The sequence below is a fragment of the Fragaria vesca genome, linkage group LG4, assembly GCF_000184155.1.
Source record: "Fragaria vesca subsp. vesca linkage group LG4, FraVesHawaii_1.0, whole genome shotgun sequence".
NCBI lineage: Eukaryota > Viridiplantae > Streptophyta > Magnoliopsida > Rosales > Rosaceae > Fragaria > Fragaria vesca.
The window spans coordinates 7,575,415-7,595,384 of NC_020494.1; the positions used below are offsets into that span (position 1 = coordinate 7,575,415).

A 19,970-nucleotide genomic window follows, 5' to 3' on the forward strand; every position below is an offset into this window, starting at 1 on the left:
GTCTGAAGCAGACCTCCAAAGCTTGCTAGTTGCGCCCATCAGAAGTTCTTACCAAGCAGGTAATGCATCATCTCCTTCCATAAGTCTGAGACTTTATGAGTACCCATTTACAGAAATCTCTTATATTTCTCATCTGGGTTTGTGTATTTTAGGGTTTTTGCATGTTGAGGCAGAAGCCATGGGATGTCCCAGCACTGAAGCTTTTTGTAAAGCTATGGAACACATAGAAGAGATAAGGACGAAGAAGTTCTCAATCGGGAAGAAAGTACCAAACCCCTTAACTCTTGATCTGCACCATGCAGTGACCAGCCTATCTGCAGAGCTGTATCAGAAAGACATCCATTTCCTGATGGAGCTCATACATGTGTTTTTCTTTGTACTTAGAGTACCTTTTACTTTCTGATCAAAATGGTAGCGACCCATCTTTTTTTATTTTATATTTTATTTTGAGTTTGTGATGTTTGTTTTTGGGTTGTAGAATGCTGAAGACAATGAGTACAAAGAAGATGTAGAACCGACTCTTGAGTTTGTGCTGACCAAGAAAGACATAACTAAGACTGGAGCACCAGCTACTCTACTGGTTTTCAATAACGAGGTTGGCTTTTCCAGGGAGAACATAGACTCCATTTGCAGTGTTGGCCGTTCTACTAAGAAAGGGAAGAGACGTCAGGGCTTTATTGGGGAGAAAGGTAATATATTGACAGAAAATATTTCATTTGGGAATATTTCATGTTTGTCGACAAACTTTTGTTACAGTTTGAAACAGAGAGACTTTGTGGAAATCTGAACTAACCATCCAATTGTTATTGGGAATTTCATGACCTAATGTCTAACAAGGAAATGTTTTTGGTACACAAACAAGGATGTTAGGTATAAGGGTTTGAACTTTATAGTTTTTTTTTTTTCCTCAAAATGAAAGTAGGATATTTTTTTGATTGATAGTGTTTTCTGCAAAACTTGTTATTTTTATATGCCCGGTATTTCTGTTACATTTTGTGATGCAAACTCTTTGCTAAAGGTTTAGTGTTTTTCAAAAGTGCTGTACTACAATTGAAGTCAAAAGTTTGTGCATTGTTTGTGCCTCGGTCAATTTCACATGTGATAGTTGGGTATCAAAACATTGTGTTCTAAGTGGTTTAATGTGGGAAAGAGGACTATGTGGAAATCTTATTTGGGATAGAAAGGCCATTGGGATGTCAAACAAGGAACAGAGTATTTTTTCTTCTTGGTTACATCTGTTTAGGATTGGCGTTTGGTGTTTGCTTTATAATTTTTCTTTTTCTTTTGTCAATTGGACAAGAAAGTAGATCTATGCTCTTTTAACTTGACAGTATTTTCTGCTACACTTTTGTACCTATGTTTCTTTCTGCGATGCAAGTCATTTTATAAATTCTGGTATAAGCATTTTCTGTATATCTTACGCTTCTTTGGTCCACGGTTTGATTTCTTCCTCATTTTCAGACTTGATTGATGGGTTTCAACTGACTATTTAAATTTTTTCTGTTAATTAGTACTTTCCTAATTGTCTTACTCCTAATAGGAATCAGTAATTCAGTATGATGAAAATTGATGTCCACAAGGAATAAACTATAAAGGGTGGTTTGTATTCCTTTCTTTGAGTGTTTTTTATTTGTGGTGGAGTTCTTTGCAAGACTGTTTGAGGGGTGTGTATTTTTTTTTTTCATTATGTATTTTTCATTCAAGAGCTTTTGTAGATTCTGGTTCACTTTCTTCTATGTTGTCTTCAGATGCACTTTGTTTTGTTCATTGAACAAAAGTACGTACATATGTATTCAATGTTTATTTGTAAATTTACTTTATAAAATTTCACCAACTATAAGATTATAGCACGATTTTCTATATATTACTGATTTTCAAGCTGAAATCATAAAATTAATGGTGCTTGCAGGAATTGGATTTAAAAGTGTATTTCTTGTGAGTTCTCAGCCTCACATATTTAGCAATGCATACCATGTCAAATTCAGGGAAGAACCAAACCAGGTCTGTGGTATTGGTTATATAGTTCCTGAATGGGTTAGTGCTGGAGATCAGTTGTCATTGTTGACGATTCAGGCTGTATATGGGAACGGCAAAGACTTGCCAGCAACTACATTCATACTTCCTCTAAAGCGAGACAAGGTGGAAGCAGTAAGAGCACAGCTGTTGGAGCTGCACCCGGAGATTCTCTTGTTCTTATCCAAAATAAAGCGGCTATATGTCCATGGGTGTGATCCTAAAAAAGCTGATGATGTCTCAACATTATCTATATTCAGTGAGACTGAACATACGGAGTTAAGGAGTAAAACAGCCAGTTCTCGTGTTGTGCAACTTTCTGTTGAGGAAAAAACGTGCGATACTGAGCAATTGTGCAAGTATTACTTGTGGAGAGAGGAGTTTCCAGTGAAATCTTCCAATAGAGTTGATATAAGGATGGATGTGGAGAAATGGGTGATCACTCTTGCTTTCCCATTTGGAACGAGGCTGAGAAGAGGAGCGTCTCCTGTTGGTATATTTGCTTTCTTGCCAACAACAATGGTTTCAAACTTCCCCTTTGTAATTCAATCTGACTTCATCCTAGCTTCTTCACGAGAATCCATAATTTTGGACAATTCATGGAACATGGGAATTCTTCAATGTGTCCCATCAGCCTTTGTGAATGCATTTCAACATTGTGTGGGACACCCCTCCCTCTTTTCTACTGTGAGTCAGCCATTTGAGTTTTTACCTGCTCAAGACTCACCAACTCTAGAGTTTAATACAGTACGGAAGTCCATTAGAACTCGGCTGCAAGGTCTAAAAATAGTGCCTTGTAAAAGATCTTTTGGTGATGATACTCTTTCCTTGGATCTGCCTGAAAATGTAGTATGGATCAAGCCAAAGTTCAGGGATCTGATTGTTAGAATTAAAGCGGAAGGTGCGTTTCTAAGCACTTCATTTTTATTAAAGAGGAAATTGGATTTATCTGTGGATATTGAAAAGTACAGGGACATTATGGACTTTCTAGGTGTTGCATATGCGGATGATGGTTGGTATACAGCCTGCATCAAGTCCTGTGATCTTTTGTTGTTATCAGATGAAGTCTACGTTGAACTACTTGGTTTTCTGGCAGATAATGAGGCAGAGTTCGACTCAGACAGCATTGAGACCATACCTCTTCTTAAGTATACTGATCAGAAAGGGAGTCCGGCCTTGTGTACAATTTTAAAAACAACAAAAGAGGAAGTCAAGGTCCGATATGCTATGACCCTGGAGCTTCACACATGGCTTAGCAAGTGCAATATGGAGTTTGGCTATCCTAAAAATGTGTATTTTTTACCACTTAAGATACTGGAAGCTGTTTTGAATTACCAGAAAGGTCATCCCCTAAAGCGACGTTATAGTAAGACAAATCACATGGAGAGTTCGTCTATCTGCAATTGGTTGAAGAGCAGTGCAGGAGTGAAATCTCTTTCAGCGTATGATTATGCTCTCATACTTTGGAATCATGCATCGAAGAAGGAATCCAATGTTGCAGTCCGATTATCCTGTTTCCTTTATCATGCCCATAAGAGAGGCTTCCTCACTGCTTATGAAATATCTCATCTTTGTGGTAAAATTCCAGTTGTTGATGGGTCTGGTAAAGTAAGAGTGCAAAGAAATGTAACTCTGCTCCCTTCATTAGGGAGCAAATGGGTCAAATTGCTTGGACTTCCAAATCCATTTTCTAAACAGCTTTATGTTGACATAGGGGATGTTTATGCTAAAAGCAGTTTGTTTGTTGGGGAACCTACCCCTGACAAAGAGCTTCTGCATTTTGTTTGCAAGTATAGCAACGCTACGGACTTACCTGAGCTGTGTCCTCCAGATGTGGTGTTACACATCGCATCTCATGAACTCTTGAGTGAGCAGGCCTTTTTACTCCTTGATTGGATTAGGTTGCTGCGCACCAAGAATTCATCCATACCCAAAAATTTCATTGAAAGCATTAAGAAAGGAAAATGGATGAAGACATTCTCAGGTTATAAATCTCCACAAGAGGTCATTCTTCCAGATGAAACAGGAAAAGCTCTTTTTGATTTGATGAAGCATGTTCTGGATGATGTCCCTATTTTGGATGAAGAATTTTATACGAGTAAAATAAAACTTTATCAAGATGAACTGAAATTTCTTGGTGTGCAGCTTTAATCTGAGAATATAAGGAAGCTGGTCACCACTCGCTTTATGTCTCTTGCAGCTTCTGGAATGAGCAAAGAATCCACATTTTCTTTGCTAACGTTCATTAGGTTCTCTGCAGGGAGGAGCATGGTTGATAATGGTTGGTTGGCTGTAATGAAAGAAAAAAAGTGGCTGAAGACGCTTCGAGGTTTCAAGCCTCCCAAGGGATCTATTCTCTTGCTGCAATCTGAGATAGAAGTTGAAAACTGTTCAAAGGTTACAAATCTTCCGATTATTGATGATGCGTTCTATGGAAGCAGATTAGGTTCATTCTTATCGGAGTTAAGGCTATTTGGAGTGACATATGATGTGCATGTGGTCCAAAGATTAATTGCAGAGAATGTAAGTCTACCTTCGGATCTGTCTCCTATGACTGGTGCTTGTGGTATGCTGGTTCTTAAATGTATTAGATGGTTGGGCTCTGGTTCTTCTGGCTTGATCAACAGGATTAAAGGCCATCCTTGGGTAAAGACAACTCTAGGTTACAAATGCCCTTCTGAAATTGTTCTTCCTGACCCTAAATGGAGTTCTTTGCTCAGTACTCTTCAAGTCCCTGCCATAGATGAATTGTATTATGGCAATGCAATTAGGCAATTTGTTGATGAATTGAATGCATTGGGAGTTGTAGTTGATAACACTGGAACAACTATGATGATTGCCGCTTGGTTCAAATCCCTATTGTGTTCCTCTAGCTTGGATCCTGCCAATGTTATGGCACTGTTACGTTGTATCAGAGAAATGAATCTAACCATGTCTTTACAACACTCTGAACTGCAGTGGCTGTTGTCTGAAAAATGGTTAAAAACTAGGCATGGATTCAGGACTCCTGATGAATCAATTATTTTCAGCTCTAAATGGGGACAATTGATGTTGTTTGTTGATCTTCCTCTAATTGATGACGTGTACTATGGTACTGGCATATATAAATTTAGGGATGAGCTGGTGAAGTTGGGTGCCATCACTGATTTTGCACGGGGAGCTTCATTAGTAGCTAAAGGTCTACACAGTCCTATTGAAGCTGAGCTACTTGATGCAGATGGTATCATATCAGTGCTAGAGTGCATAAAGTCACTGATGTCCCAATCACTTGATGATCCTTATGTGGGAGATTTTCTGAAGAATATTTCAAACAGCAGGTGTTTGAAGACCACAAACGGTTTTAATATGCCAGAAGATTGCGTTCTATTTGATTCATCCTGGGAATGCATTCTGAACAGGTCGGATGCTCCAAGCATTGATGAAACATTTTACAGATCTGAAATTTCTGCTTACAAGAACCAGTTGAGACATGTTGGTGTGAAGGTGGATCCTCAGGATGTTTGTTCTCTTCTTTCTGGGCATCTTTTGTCATTGACAGACACAGCTTCAATCACAAGGATATATAACTTCCTCAACAAGTTCCAGTGGAGTCCTAAAGATCTAAACAGAGACAACTCTCAGGTGTGGATTCCTGACCCACAGGGTACGGCAGGGGTATGGGTAAAATCTCAATGTTGTGTTCTTCATGACAAAAAAAATCTGTTTGGCTCTTGTTTTTATAGTCTGGACAAATCTTACAGTAAAGAGCTTCTCCCAGTTTTTTCTTCAGCCCTTGGAGTTCCTGAAAATCCATCTATCAAGGATTACTTGCAGCTATGGGACAATTGGGCCTCAATGAACAACTCTAAAGTGACAGTTGAAAAATGCAGCTTGTTTTGGAGATATATTGTTGACAACTGGAATCCACACGTTGAAGAGACTCTAAAACAGAACTTAACAAAAGTACCTGCCATAATGTCAGGGCAAATACATCTGATAAGAAAAGAGGAAGCATTCATTGCTGATGATCTGCAACTGAAAACAATTTTTTCAAGCTTTGATAAGGCACCTCTATTTGTCTGGTTTCCCAATAACTCCTCTTCTGTTCCTCATAGAAGACTGCTTGAAATTTATGAATCTCTTGGAGTTAGAAAGATGTCTGCATCTGTTAAGTGCACGGTGAAGGGCATACTATCATCAGATCATTGGGAAAAGGTAACGAATGGATTGATAGGCAGAAGTTTGACCAAAATTGTTCTGGCCTTTCTTGCTGGTCCTGAGCTGAATATGTCGTTGAAAGAGAGACTTGAGGCTGCAAAATTGATAAGTGTACTGACAGTGTACATGACTGATGAACCAATTGAAGTCTGTTACCGACTAATGCCATGTGAAAGTACAACAGCAGAAGTGGAAAAACTGAAGCTGGTTCTTTGGGAGAAGGATTCTAATTGGCTGTGCATTGATAAATCAGGTTATAATGGAGGAAAAGGTGATCTAGAATTCGTTACATCTTTTGCTAATGAACTTGCAGAAGGTTTGTTGGCACATTCAAGACCCAAAGCTGCACATTCATTAAGCAAGATTATCCAAATGGGTTACATCTATGGTTTTGATGAGAATAAAGTGGATTTTTTGCTGATGAATGAAAACTTGGAGTTATTTGTGGAAGAGAAGAAGTTTCTTGATGATGCATATCCTGTTAGTCGAAAGTGCACAAGTGGGAAGCCAAAGCAATTAGGTCCCTCAACGCCAATGCCTTGCAAGAAGCAGTGTAAGTAATTGTGCGTTTTTATTAGTCAACATGAAGTTATATTTTGATGTGTTTTGGTAATAGTTCTCATGTATATATGGGTCTGCGGATCTGATGTGTGAGATGGTAATGATTAAAAACCTATGCATATGTGCAGTTTAGCACATTACTTTTGTATGTCCTTTTGAAGAGGCAATGTTGTGTGACTTAACCGTTTTGAATGTCTGCAAGTTAATGAATGAGCCTCTTGATGAAGTTTTAATTTATGATTTTTTCATTGTGATATCAAAGATACTTATGAATTTGTCTGCTCTAGCTAGTTAGCAAGCAATCAGCAGAGCTTGTTAGTTGTTGCTGAATTACTAGACAGCTTTACATCACATATGCAGAATTACTTGTGTCAAGACTTGGACAGGAACTGCTGTTGCTTTTTGGTTGCTCAAGTGAGCAGATTCAGTATGTATCAGGATAGAATGTGCTACTGATGGCTAAGCATCATCCAGGTCCTAGTTTTTTTTTGGTTTGTATGTCTTTTTTTTCTTCGTTAAAATAGCTGAAATCTAACGTATATGACTTGAGATACTAGTAATCACAGGTGAATTTGTCGTTTATTTTTTAACCTGAGGTACTGGTTTTGTTGTTTGATTTGATTCTGAGGTAAAGAAGAGATGTGAAAATGGACACTCTGAATGTACAAAGGAATTGCCATAGAAGGTGCAGCAAATGCATTGTTAGAATATGCTACTGAACAGATCCAGATCCAGTTTCATTTATTTTTATTTTTTTAATCACTAGTCTAAAGATGGCTGATTTCCAACTTATATGACTTGAGATCTTAGTACTCACAGGTGAAGCTGTTGTTTACTTTTAACCTGAGGTACTGGTTTTGTTGTTCCACTTGATTCTGAGATAAAGATGTTAAAATGGACACCCTGAATGTAGAAACAATGTGAATTCTCTACCATAGCAGGGCTGCAGCGAATTCATTACTTGTGTTTCCTGAATGTTAATCTTTTGTATGTAAAAACGTCTTTCAAATCAAACTTTATCAAGAAAAGTAGTAAAACTGTAAAAATGATCAAACAAATGCTTACCCCCAATGTTGTGGCACTTTTCTTTTTTGTTATCAAAACAGTACAACCATATTCTGCAAAGCCGAGCTGCTGAGATCATACATAAATGTGCTGCTAAACCACGCATAGACAATCCACATAAACTGATTGACAAGAACATGTTTTCGAATCGCGTTAACGCTCACTTAGTATCAAGCAAGTCCTAAACACTTGAGAGAAACAAATGATCACTTTAGCGCCGTGGGCACTGAACTGTGGTAGGATGAATTAAAAACTAGCGGTCTTAACCTGAACTCTGCCACCATTGTTGTCAACTCTCAAGAACAGAAGCAGAAACATAATTAGAAACTAGCAGTGGCACTCTTTGTAATTTGACGACCAAGTATATCACAAACTTGTAATTATGCGTATGGGTCACGGGTCACGGGTCACGGGTCACGGGTCATCGGGTCATCGAGCCTTATATATGTCCTCTGCCTAGTTTGCGCGACACTCTTCGGAGCCTTTGTTGGCATTCAAAAGCTGAGAGACTCGGAGACTCTGAACTCTACTCTGAACCGCCATGGAGTACGACGCCGATGACATTTTCCGAGACGATGAAGACGACTCAGACAACGAGTTCTATCAGGTTCTTCTTCTTCTTCGCTTTTCTCCCCCTTTTTCGGTTTTCTAGGTCTAAATATTTACTGACTTCTTAGCTGTCATATCAGGAAAGGGCATCGACCAAGGAGCTCGTGGTCTACCTCGTCGACGCTTCCCCCAAAATGTTCAGCACTACTTCTCCGGCCGTGAGTTTGATTTCGCTTTACACTCGTTCATGCCTCTCTGGCTGTTCGTGTTAATCGATTGATACAGAATTGAATTGAATGATTCTATTGCTCATAATGCGCTTCGCTGAGAGACTTTGATAGCTATAGTCAAAGTTTAGTCAAACTTCGGCCTGGACTGGTTTTAGATGAATTGATTTGAGGCTTTTGTTTGTTTGTTGGTTGATGTTGACAGGAAGACGGGGAGGATGTGACTGATTTTCATGTTGCTATGAGTTGTATCTCGGAGTCTCTGAGGAAGCAGATTATTAATTCTTCGTATGATGAAGTTGCTGTATGCTTCTTTAATACTGTAAGTTTGGAACTCTGTGGAGTGATGACATTGTAATGTATCAATTCTTTTCTCGTACTAATCGATGCTATTGTTTACTTGTGTTGTCGTCCTAGTGATTTTGAAATGATGTTTTCTGTTTCCACCACAATTTGTTAATCATATTGCTGTTGGTGTTTGAAGTTGCTTGGTTTCGTGTACATGCATAAAGGAGAAGGGGATTTCTAGCATAGATACTACCTGACTGTGCTCCTAGCTTTTTGTATATTTCGCCTTTGCTTACGTTTTTTTTTTTTTTTTTTTTTTTTTTTTTTTTTTTTTTGTCCCTTCCTAGTTTGTTAAGTCTTGCAAAACACCTTGACCCCTATGTACTATTTTAAAAACACATTAGAGATTAGATAAAACAGAAATCTGAAAGGAAAAAAGAACTTGAGATGTACCATGATTGCTGTTGCGTTCCCTTTTCTTTCAGCCCTCCTTTGCTATCAGACTTAAAGATGAGATGTAATTTTTTTGTCCACAAAAGATATAGTTTCTGATGCTACAAGGGAACATCTACCAGTTATGTTTTTATTTTTTAATTCTTCTTCATGTTCCCTTGACTACCTATGATCTTGTAAACGGCTGATTGAAGACTACGAGAATTTTGCTTGCTATTAACTTGTTTTTACTATAATTGTAGTCATGATACAAGTGGTTCTCATGTACATTTTATGTGTATGTGTGCAGAGGGAAAAGAGAAACTTGCAAGATTTAAATGGTGTTTATGTGTTTAATGTTGATGAGCGAGATAATCTGGACAGGCCAACAGCAAGGCTGATAAAAGAAGTTAGTAATGTAGAAGGTATGTCCTTGGTGAAATAATCTTGGTGATCATAATGATTAATTTTGACTCTTTTGTTAGAGAAATTAAAATTATTATATTACTCAATCCCAAATGATTTGTTTTAGTCATCACTCAGATGTCCTATTCTTAGAATACACCTTTTTGCTGTTTCAAATATTGATATGTTATACTCAAGATATTGTAGTTTAAATTCTAATGGTGTAGTTATGTTGTTGAATGTAGGTTAATACATCAAGAATTTGAGTAGTGATGTATGAAATCCATTAAAAAATGTGTGGCCAGGCCCCATTTATGTGTGTCGGGGGTAGACCTGTGAGACTATACCATGTAACTTCGCAAAAACTTCACACAGTAAATGTTCAAGTCCAATAAAATATTTCTTCTTTTGGTTGCTTTGTATGCTCTATTTTTCTTCTAAGCTATCTTTTCCATCTTATCACTCTTCTTCTTTTCAAAATAGCTAGCAACCTTGATGATCATAACTGGATATAACTTTTAAACTTCAGAGGGTCATACAGCATTACAGCTTTATTAGCTTTAGGCTCCCAAGTTATGCTTATCATCACCAACATAATTTGCTTTACTAGTGAAATTGTCGGTTGTATTTGTAATCCATGCTGCTCTTATTTTCAATTCAGGTTCTTTGTTTTTCCTAAATGCCTTTCTGAATTTTCAAGTTAAACAATTGCTTTCTTTCTTTATTTGCCACAGAATCATTTATGAGCAATATTGGGAGTCAGTATGGTATTAATTCTGGGTCTCGTGAAAATTCTCTTTACAATGCTCTTTGGGTAGCTCAAGCACTGCTGCATAAAGGGTAACAGTAATTTGTTATTAAGTTTCACTCTCCTTTTCAAATCATTTCCTAGCTTTCCATGTGATTTTTATTCCGATAACAGTATCTGTGGTCCTTAATAATAATTAGAAAAATTGCTGTCTCAGATCTGCGAGGACAGCTGATAAGCGGGTTCTTTTATTTACAAATGAGGATGATCCATTTGGCAGCATTAAAGGAATCATAAAGACAGACATGATGAGAACCACATTGCAGCGGGCTAAAGTACTGATTCTCTTATCTCCGTCCTTGAATGCTATCGAAAATTTGCCGTTATAAGAAGTTCACCTTTTTTTTTTTCTTTTCCAGGATGCACAAGATCTTGGCATTTCAATTGAGCTTCTTCCATTGTGTCATTCAGATAATGAATTTAACGTTTCAACTTTCTACTCTGTATGGCTATATTTTATTTAATATTTTAATTTATTTCTCCTGGCTCTTTGAACTCATAATGCTGCTACTAATTACTTTTATATGTTTTCAGGATTTAATTGGACTTACTGGTGATGAACTTGCTCAATTCATGCCAAAAGTGGGAGAAAAGTAAGCAAATCCCTTTTATTTATTTATTATTTTTTTTTTTCGTGAAGTTCCTGCATCCGAAAGGATTGCATAAACCAATGGAATTTTCAATTATTTTCCTGGTTCGTCCTATGTTTCTTATGTGGATTCATAAGAAGTATCACATATACAATATGTATCAGGGCAATGACTCTTTCCTTGCACATTTAACATATCTTACCCTTCAATCTTTCTCGTCTTTGGAAGCATATTTTCCAGTAAAAGTGGAATGACTATTGGAAAGGCATGACGTCTAAATGCTGTAAACATGCCCACGGTGTTAAGCAAACAATGCATTGTGTTCCAAGGAACTATAAAAGAGCTTAAAATAAAACATATATGTGAAAGAATATATGAAAAATACTTATAAGCAGCTATTTTTGCATCATTGAGTAGATAAAAGGCAACAGTGGAGATGGATAATTGATAGCTCCTGTTTCACTGCTTATTATACATTATGTCAGAGAAAATGTTGTAACCTGAGTGTTGCACTAATTTTCTCCTTTAGACTTTTTATTTCTAAAAGTGCAGTATCTAAACTCAGGCATTAGCTACGAACTGACCCTTTCACACAAAACTAAATTATGTAACCACTAGGCGCATTTCTCTTTTCAGTTGTTCATAATGCCAAAATTTCTTTTACGCCAAGAGCGATGGCAAAAGCAATTACTTTTATTTTTGTTCTCATCTTAATGGAAAATAATTATTAATTCTCACTATCGCCTTGTTTACTTGTTTCATTTTTATAATATCTACTCTAATATCAGATTGGAAGATATGAAGGACCAGCTAAGAAGGCGAATGTTCAAGAAACGTATTGTTAGAAAAATCACTTTCTCTATTGCCAATGGGCTTTCAATTCAACTCAGTTCATATGCTTTAGTCCGTCCCACTAATCCAGGTATTTGTATCACCGATTCACTATGTTTACAATTAGTTACATATTGCCACTAAGTCAGCTTCTTTCTATTGAGTTTGGGCTCATAAATGTACTTCCTTGATATTGGATAATAGGAGCAATCACCTGGCTTGATTCGGTCACTAACCGTCCTTTAAAGGTGATACCAGATTTAGCGCAGCACCTTCATTGTATTGCGTATATGTGTCTTTGATTTCTATGTGATTAAATAGTTGATGGCTTTATTTTGGATAATTTTTTTGTTCATTTAAGTGCTTAACATTCAATACTGGAGTTTTTGCAAGTGTTATGATTTGCTTACTGTTGGAGTAATATTGATGCACACTCGTATCTTCAAGATAAAATGTTTCATTGGTAGTATAGAAATACATCTGAAGGAGTACCGAACCTGTAGGACATACTTAATAACTCACACGTGGGTTCACACCCACTCAGATGCATTGTGCTGAAAAATGTATTCCTCTGCACTTTGGTTTACTATATGAAAGCATTTATAATTAGTTAAGTTGATATGGTTACATAATATTTATGTAATGTTATCCTGCTTGTTGAGATGGTTAAGGAGTACTGAATGCATAATCATCAGTGTCCTTTTTTTTTTTTTTTTGCGATCGGGTGATATGCTGGTTCACATAAGATATTAATCAGTTTTGGTGAATGATTTCTGCAGGGAGAAAGATCTTTAATTTGTACTGATACTGGTGCACTGGTACAGGCATCTGTACAACGGGTTCAACCCTATAAAAAGTATGTATGCTGCTTTTCCCCATGGCATTGTTTCTTCTTTTTAGTTTTTCCTTAGTTATCTTTCATATTGGCATGTAAAAGGTTTAGTCCAACCTTCTCCAAGTGAAGAAGATTGCAACTATATTTTTAAGTTGTCATTGGTAAAGTGTCCTCTTTCCGCAGTTGTATTTGAGACTACAATTTATGTCATTGTAAAGCGATGTGTCTCCGAGGGGCACATAACTCAAATGTGGGCAGTAGGCTTTGTAAAAGACAAAACAATAAAATGAAAACTGACGAGAAAAGGTCTTGTTTAATAACACCAAGGGAATGTTCCACAAGTGCAGAAGTATGTTTCTGTTCCAGAATTAAGGAAACACAAATCCAAAAAATTGAAAACATACAAGGAGTCATACTCTTACTTAGCTGTTTTAACCTTTGTTCCACTTGAATATTCATCTTAGTATTATCCTGTTAGTATAATATTGTCTGAGATAGAGGACCAATTTTCATGATGAGTTACAAAATCTTCAGGTGTAGAACAGTAGCTAGAGAATCCTTTGGGCACACTAGTCTCATTGAGCCATCATCTTATCAATCAATCTTACAATTTCAGTGTTATGTTGCTATACCTCTATTAAGTTAGATTCTTACCATTTTCATGCTTGTTCCATCTACTCTAGTGAAAATATCAAGTTCTCAGTGGAGGAACTCTCAGAGATCAAAAGAATTTCTACTGGACAACTTCGACTCCTTGGCTTCAAGCCCTTAAATTGCTTGAAAGAGTTCCATAATTTGAGGCCTTCAACCTTTGTGTTCCCTAGTGATCAGGTTTGTTTCTTTAATCTTTTATCCTACTGGAACTATCACATTGTTATAGTTAATGTTGCGTCTTTATATTCTGTTTAAGGTTTATAGTACTATTTCTTGTTGACTGCATAAAGGAATGGAAGGGAGGGATAAAATGTTGGGAGTGAAAGTTTTGAGAAAATTGTAACATTAATGTCATAGGGGTTAAGAATATAAATGAGATGAGTTTCTTCAACTTTTTCACTCAACAATATGTAAAATTAATTGGAAACAGGAAACTCTTTTTCGTGATTATGAGGTGTTTGTGTAAATGTTGCTGCACTGCAAAGTATATGAATCATAAACTTTGTTCTGTGCTGTAGAAGTTGACCTCATTTGCCTTGTTGGCTAAACTTATGCCTGATGCTTGTTTTTTCTCCATTGCAGGAACTAATGGGCAGCACATGTGTTTTCATTGCACTACATAAATCCATGCTACGTCTAAAGCGGTTAGTGCATACGGTTCGACTCTAGCTTCGTATTCTTAACATTCAAACAATTTTTACTATGACTGATGCCATTAATTTTTGAGGTTTCCATATAGATATATATATCTATCTCCCTCTCTAATTTTTATGTTATACTTAACTGCAGTTTTGCAGTTGCATTTTACGGCAGTTCATCTCGCCCTCAACTGGTTGCTCTTGTTGCTCAAGTAAGGTTATATTACATTAATGATTAAGTTTGTTTTGATACATAAGATGTAAACTTCTTTCTATGGCTGTGTTGATGCGCGTGATTGAATAAGTTGATAGTGAGGGTACGGAATTATTCAGTTATTACACTAGGTCACGTTTGTTGAGTTAGTGCCATTTCTAACATATGATTTCCTTATTAATAATACAACTGTAGTATATTTTTTCTTCTTTTCATGGAATTTTGTTGAGATTCCATATCTCTTTTTATAATTTTTGTGATTATATCTACTTGCTTCAGGTACTTGTCTTTTTTTTTTAACTACAAATTTATACCTGATGGAGTTAGTAGTTAGACATATATAAGAAAGCATCCATTTGAAAGTGTAAAATGCTGGTGCTGATTCATGTATCTTGTTCACCAATATATGATTGTTTTTACACCTAATACTACGTGATGACATTTGTTGCTATGACGATACATAGAAGAACAAATTAGGTGCCACTGTTTTTGGAATCTATATTGTAAAAGCTCATATAAGTTGGAATGGAAGTTTCTTCAACATACAGTTAATAACATTTCCTCAATCTTCGGAAGAACATCGATACATGTGTTTAACCGATTAGCCTCTATTTAGTAGGATGAGGTAACTGATTGTTGTTCAACATTCTGGTTTATACATAAATAATATATGTTTGGGAGGGATTTAACAAAATAGTTTTGAGTGATCAAGTGTAAATACCCTGCCATGCTCCCACTGAGGTTTCTGAAATTCACATATGTCTACACAGCTGTATAGTAGCTGACTCAATACCAACATAACCATTTAACCGTGCTACCTTATTGTCTAATTATTGTAATTGTTCTTATATTAGTAAAAAGTTAAACCACTTTAAACCCAAGAACAAAAACTAATCAATTTTCTCAATGCACAGGAGGAGATAGTCAGTGCAGGTGGTCAGGTTGAGCCTCCGGGGGATGCACATGATATATCTTCCATATTCTGATGACATTAGACACGCTGAAGAGGCAAGACATGCACTTCTATTTGCCTTGAAATATTTCGGATTTATATATATCTGACAAATATTGTTACAATTTGCAGCTTCTTATGGGTTCATATGCTGCAGCACCTCATGCAAGTGATGATCAAATTACAAAGGCTTCTGCTTTAATCAACCGTCTAGAGTTGAAAGATTTCTCAGTTTTCCAATTTTCTAACCCTGGTATGTCAATTTTCATTTGAAAGCATATTATCAATAACTGACATATAATTTTTGAAACTTCCTGTTGTGCTGGTGGCATATGACACCATTATATATTACTGTTCACTTCAAGTCTGTGAGGGAAGATCCATACATCATCCTAGTGGTTTCTTGCCCTAGTGAAATGGATATAGAAGAGTGGTTTTATTTGTTGTGTTGTTAGTTACTAGAAGCAGTTCAAAGTGGTGCAAAGGAGCATTTGTAAATTGGCCTTGAGGATTGTCATAAATGCCTACGACTTAGAGGGCCTTGCACCTTACTATAAACCACGATAAGGAAACTCTTTGTTACCCCTACAAGTGCCACAAGATCACCAAGGTCCAATCATATTACGCATGAACATTCACCTCCAATACCTATTCCCTACCACCTATCCCAATGAGCTTCAAAATGCACCTATGAGGGGAAAAAACAACAACCTGGTTTCTCCTTTGAAGAACATCACAAGTGTTCATCCTCCCGTGTGCCACAAGCCAACCCAATATTTTCACCTTAATAGGGGCCCTGGAGTTCCAAATAAACTTTGCAGGCACAAAGATTGGGTATAATCTACTACTAATTAAGAATCTGTTAAAAGATTTGCAAGAGAATTTCCCAGTAGAGTCAAGCTTCCATCTCCTTTCATCTGGTTTGGATTCCACTAATTGGACATTTTCTAGCTTAGCCATCAACCAGGCAAACTCCTCAATCTCCTGTTCATTTAAATTTCTTCTGAATCCGAAATCCCAGCTCATTGGAAAGCTGGATTTCGGCTTTGTAACATCAAATAGTTCTAAGCAGCTTTTATTTTAAATTTTTTTTTTTCCAGCTCTCCCACAGATCTTCCATCTCGGCAACACCATATGCTTCACAATCCTTTTAGTTCTTTCCGTCGAAACAACCCAAACAACATCTAACACCCAGCAATCCCAAAGGATTTCAGCCTCTTTTCTTCTGCCAGCAGGGTAATTTACCAGCAGGCTCAAAGCCCCCATCTCTTTCATCCGGTTTGGACTCAACAAATCTTACATTTTCTAGCTCATCCAGCGACAAAGGAAAACTCCAATGAAGAGATAATTTGACTTAACCCTTTCGGTGTATAAGCACCAGAGCTTTCATTTGCCTGAAGTGAACTCTGCCAAGTTGGGAGAATTGATTGAGATTTGATGAAGAAATAATTAATATATTTAGTCTTGTCATGCAAGTCTTTTATTGCTGGAAAAAAAAAATACTCTTCTGTCTTCTAGAGTTTTCTTGGGTCATGATTTAGTTCTCCCAAGGTAGTTTATGTTGATCTTAAATAATTAGACTTTTAGGATTTCTGTAGTCATTCAAATGATTATGAATAGGTGGCCTTAACCAATAAGGGCATTTTCTGTCCATCATTTATAGATTTAAATATTATCGTTGCTGGTTAACTCTGAGGTGTTCTTTCTTATCGTTTCTGAATTGTTTTTCTGATATTAACACACATGATTGCTTTGGGAGAATACTTCAAAAATTCTATAACGTGTTGTTGATATCTATATAGTTCATAAGATAGTAGATAAAAATGTGTGTCCTTGGTATTCTATTTTCGGAAGTTAACATCCAGATTGTTTGTTGTTTTTCCATGTCCGCTAATTGGCTGGAATGTCTAGCTTATTGCTGTTTTCTTCTTATTGTTAATTAAATGTTTGGTCTTTTCTTTTCTCTTATTCTGGTTATGGGTGTCTCATAATTTATTTATAGATTTATAATAAGCATATAAAATTTCATATCTGTTAAATAGTAAGCTCTACTACAGTGATACATAAATTTTGTGACTTTATGTAACTGAGCATCTCTTGTAGGCCTTCAGAGACATTATGCAATACTGCAGGCCTTAGCTCTGGACGAGGATGATATACCGGAAATTAAAGATGAAACTTTTCCTCCTGAGGAAGGCATGTCTAGGTAAGGGAAAGTGTGTGCTTGCATCTGTGCCTCCTTGTATTTCTATTGCTTCCCATAATTTCATAGAAACAGTTGTGCACTTTGACCAGTCTTTGACTGAAAAAAAGGGAACCATGAAATAATTGATTGTCTTATCTTTTTACTGTCATTTTTTATGGCCTTATAGACCAGCAGTTGTTAGAGTAGTAGAAGAATTCAAGCATTCCGTTTATGGAGAAAATTATGATGAGGAAACTGACGTTGCAAATGCTAAAGCAAGTGAGACCACCAAAAAGCGAAAAGCAGCCGCAGAAAATGCAGTTAAGGAGATTGCTAAGCATGACTGGGCTGACCTTGCAGATAATGGAAAGGTGAAACTGAAGTTGTTTTGTTTTACTTGATTTCATGTTGTTTTAGTTCCTATGGGTCTTGCTTATATAACTTTATTAAGCCCTTGGTATAAGGGGACCAATAATTCTTATCTAAATTAGTTTAGATCAAATATCAGGTAAAGGAAGATTAATCTGTGGCGCTTAGACCATTGTCATCTAATCTGTTGCTTGCCTCTTTCACAATGTGAATACAATTGGACACGCAAATATTTATTAAATCTGGGCTAATTCTATTTGTTCTTACCTCCCCCTTCCCTCCCCAGTAAAAACCCTCAAGACTGAATCGCCCCTTGCCACCATAACTTTCAAAAAAGGAAGTTGCATGGAATTTAAATTATCCTGTTATTTTCGTGATGGGTCAGTATTGTTTATGATGCTAACCAGTTGCAATATGATCCATGATTTGCAGTTGAAGAATTTGACAGTCATGGACTTGAAGTGCTATTTGACAGCAAATAATCTTCCAGTAGCTGGGAAGAAGGAAGCATTGATCAGTCGAATATTGACTCACATGGGAAAATGACCAAGGCCGACTATCTCTTCTTTTGCAATACTGATCAATGCCATGTTTTGACCAAGGCGAGCCATTGCCATGAGCGGTATGTCCTGAACGCTTATGTACATATCATGGGGGAATTTGGTTTTGAAAAGTGAAGGATGCATTTCGTGGTGATGGCAATTAACTCACTAAATCATAGATCAGAACGCATCAGCACATATTGCAAATTTGATGCAAGCGTTTTATGTATATCAAGACTGTTCGGTTTCATCTTCTATACATCTATGGATTAACAAAGCGTATCAAATCATCGTTTTCAAACAAAGTGTTCAGTTTCTTCTTCTGACGATATGTCCAACAACGAATCACTCTAATATCAAGTAGATGTCAGTTCACCTCCACATGATTTCTGTTTGGTTTTATTATCCCATTGAAATTCCAAATCATATAATTGCTTCTTGAAAGCTGGTGAAATGGAGTACTTGGTCCAAAACAATAGCTTTTCGTAGTTAGGATTATCAATCAGGCTTAGTTTGTTATACTATAAAGTCATATCAAGTCGAGCACAATAATGCAAGCAGATGCAAATCAGTTTCTTCTAGAGCTTGTTTTGGTATATAATGTCAAATGTTGTTAGGTGCAAAGTTGCCCTCCGAAAAGGAGCCGTCCCTTAATGACATGTATGTAATACGTATGGACTATTATCTTCCTTTCACAACAAGCCATGTATGGGAAGGTGTATCTATTTGTTTTTCTTTGACCTTTATTCGTCTACCTGTGTGCTTTGGACTCTAAAATTGAAAAAGACTACAACTTCGATTGCAATGCAAATATTCTAGTGCATCGACCCCATTATTTCCAGGCCAAAGTGATTCATCCCATAACAACATTTGTGCTTTCATGTACCACTCTAGAAGAGCGTATCGATCATCCTCTTTTTATTTCTTTTTGTTTTATTTATTTATTTGCCTAATTTGTCTTTTTAATTGTAAAAAAAACTTATAAATAAGAGGTAGTGAGTTTAGACTCATTGTAACATTTGAGTTGTTTATCCTAAAAAAAAAAAAAAAAAAAACTTATAATCTAAAGGGATCAACCAATGCAGAATGAGATCGAATTTGTCTAAGAAGGTTAATTAACTCTCATGTTTTGGGGATTAAGCCCTTCGAAAATTATCGAATAATGGCAAATGCTGACCTATTTTAAATCGATTGAGCAATTTTTATCAAAAGAAAGTTTCTAGCAAAGTAGGTGCCAATTCATTGAGATATATGATATCAATTAGAAAACCTGCTTAACTGCTTTCACTTGCAAAAGAGAGAAGATTCTTTATGAAATGAAAAGCATGCATGATAGACAGAAGTGTTGCTAGCATGCAATACATGACAACCAGCGAAATCTAAAGAAGATGAAATTAAAAATAAGAAAAAGAAAAATAGGATTCCCTTCTTAAGGATTAATTGGAGGCATGCATATGGTTGTTAACTCTTACAAAAGTGGACTAGTGGAGCATATAATTTGGTGTGTGGTCATTAACTTAGAGGTGCTTAATAAATCATCATCAATGGTTTAGTTTTGTATATATATATATATGGATCCAATATATTAGGTCAAGTAACGTAATCTATATGCAAT

The 19,970-nt window shown here is 36.5% G+C and overlaps 2 protein-coding genes across 2 annotated transcripts; both read left to right on the forward strand.

Annotated features, from left to right (window-relative positions):
- The first annotated feature begins 178 nt into the window (after positions 1–178).
- LOC101303324 lies at positions 179–6,771 on the forward strand. Its single transcript, XM_004297984.1, has 4 exons — positions 179–364; positions 479–689; positions 1,910–4,111; positions 4,214–6,771. The coding sequence occupies exons 1-4, from the start codon at positions 179–181 to the stop codon at positions 6,769–6,771; spliced, it is 5,157 nt and encodes a 1,718-aa protein (XP_004298032.1).
- Positions 6,772–8,306: 1,535 nt separating this feature from the next.
- LOC101306907 (ATP-dependent DNA helicase 2 subunit KU70-like) lies at positions 8,307–18,630 on the forward strand. The gene is given in 20 exon segments (XM_004296635.1): positions 8,307–8,443; positions 8,526–8,603; positions 8,818–8,934; positions 9,643–9,757; positions 10,472–10,577; positions 10,703–10,820; positions 10,905–10,988; positions 11,080–11,138; positions 11,924–12,057; positions 12,171–12,214; positions 12,746–12,822; positions 13,485–13,632; positions 14,038–14,099; positions 14,245–14,305; positions 15,222–15,260; positions 15,262–15,315; positions 15,392–15,512; positions 17,363–17,465; positions 17,632–17,815; positions 18,246–18,630. Coding segments are annotated over 20 exon segments (1,884 nt in total). The 5' UTR covers positions 8,307–8,377; the 3' UTR covers positions 18,360–18,630.
- Positions 18,631–19,970: the final 1,340 nt, after the last annotated feature.

What these genes read in the sequence shown, in the direction of transcription:
- LOC101303324 (XM_004297984.1), top strand. Translation starts at nt 179, where the DNA reads ATGGGATGTCCCAGCACTGAAGCTTTTTGTAAAGCTATGGAACACATA. An exon ending in GGGCTTTATTGGGGAGAAAG is followed by an intron (nt 690 to 1,909) that starts GTAATATATTGA and finishes TGGTGCTTGCAG; the next exon opens with GAATTGGATTTAAAAGTGTA. An exon ending in GGATGAAGAATTTTATACGA is followed by an intron (nt 4,112 to 4,213) that starts GTAAAATAAAAC and finishes TGTCTCTTGCAG; the next exon opens with CTTCTGGAATGAGCAAAGAA.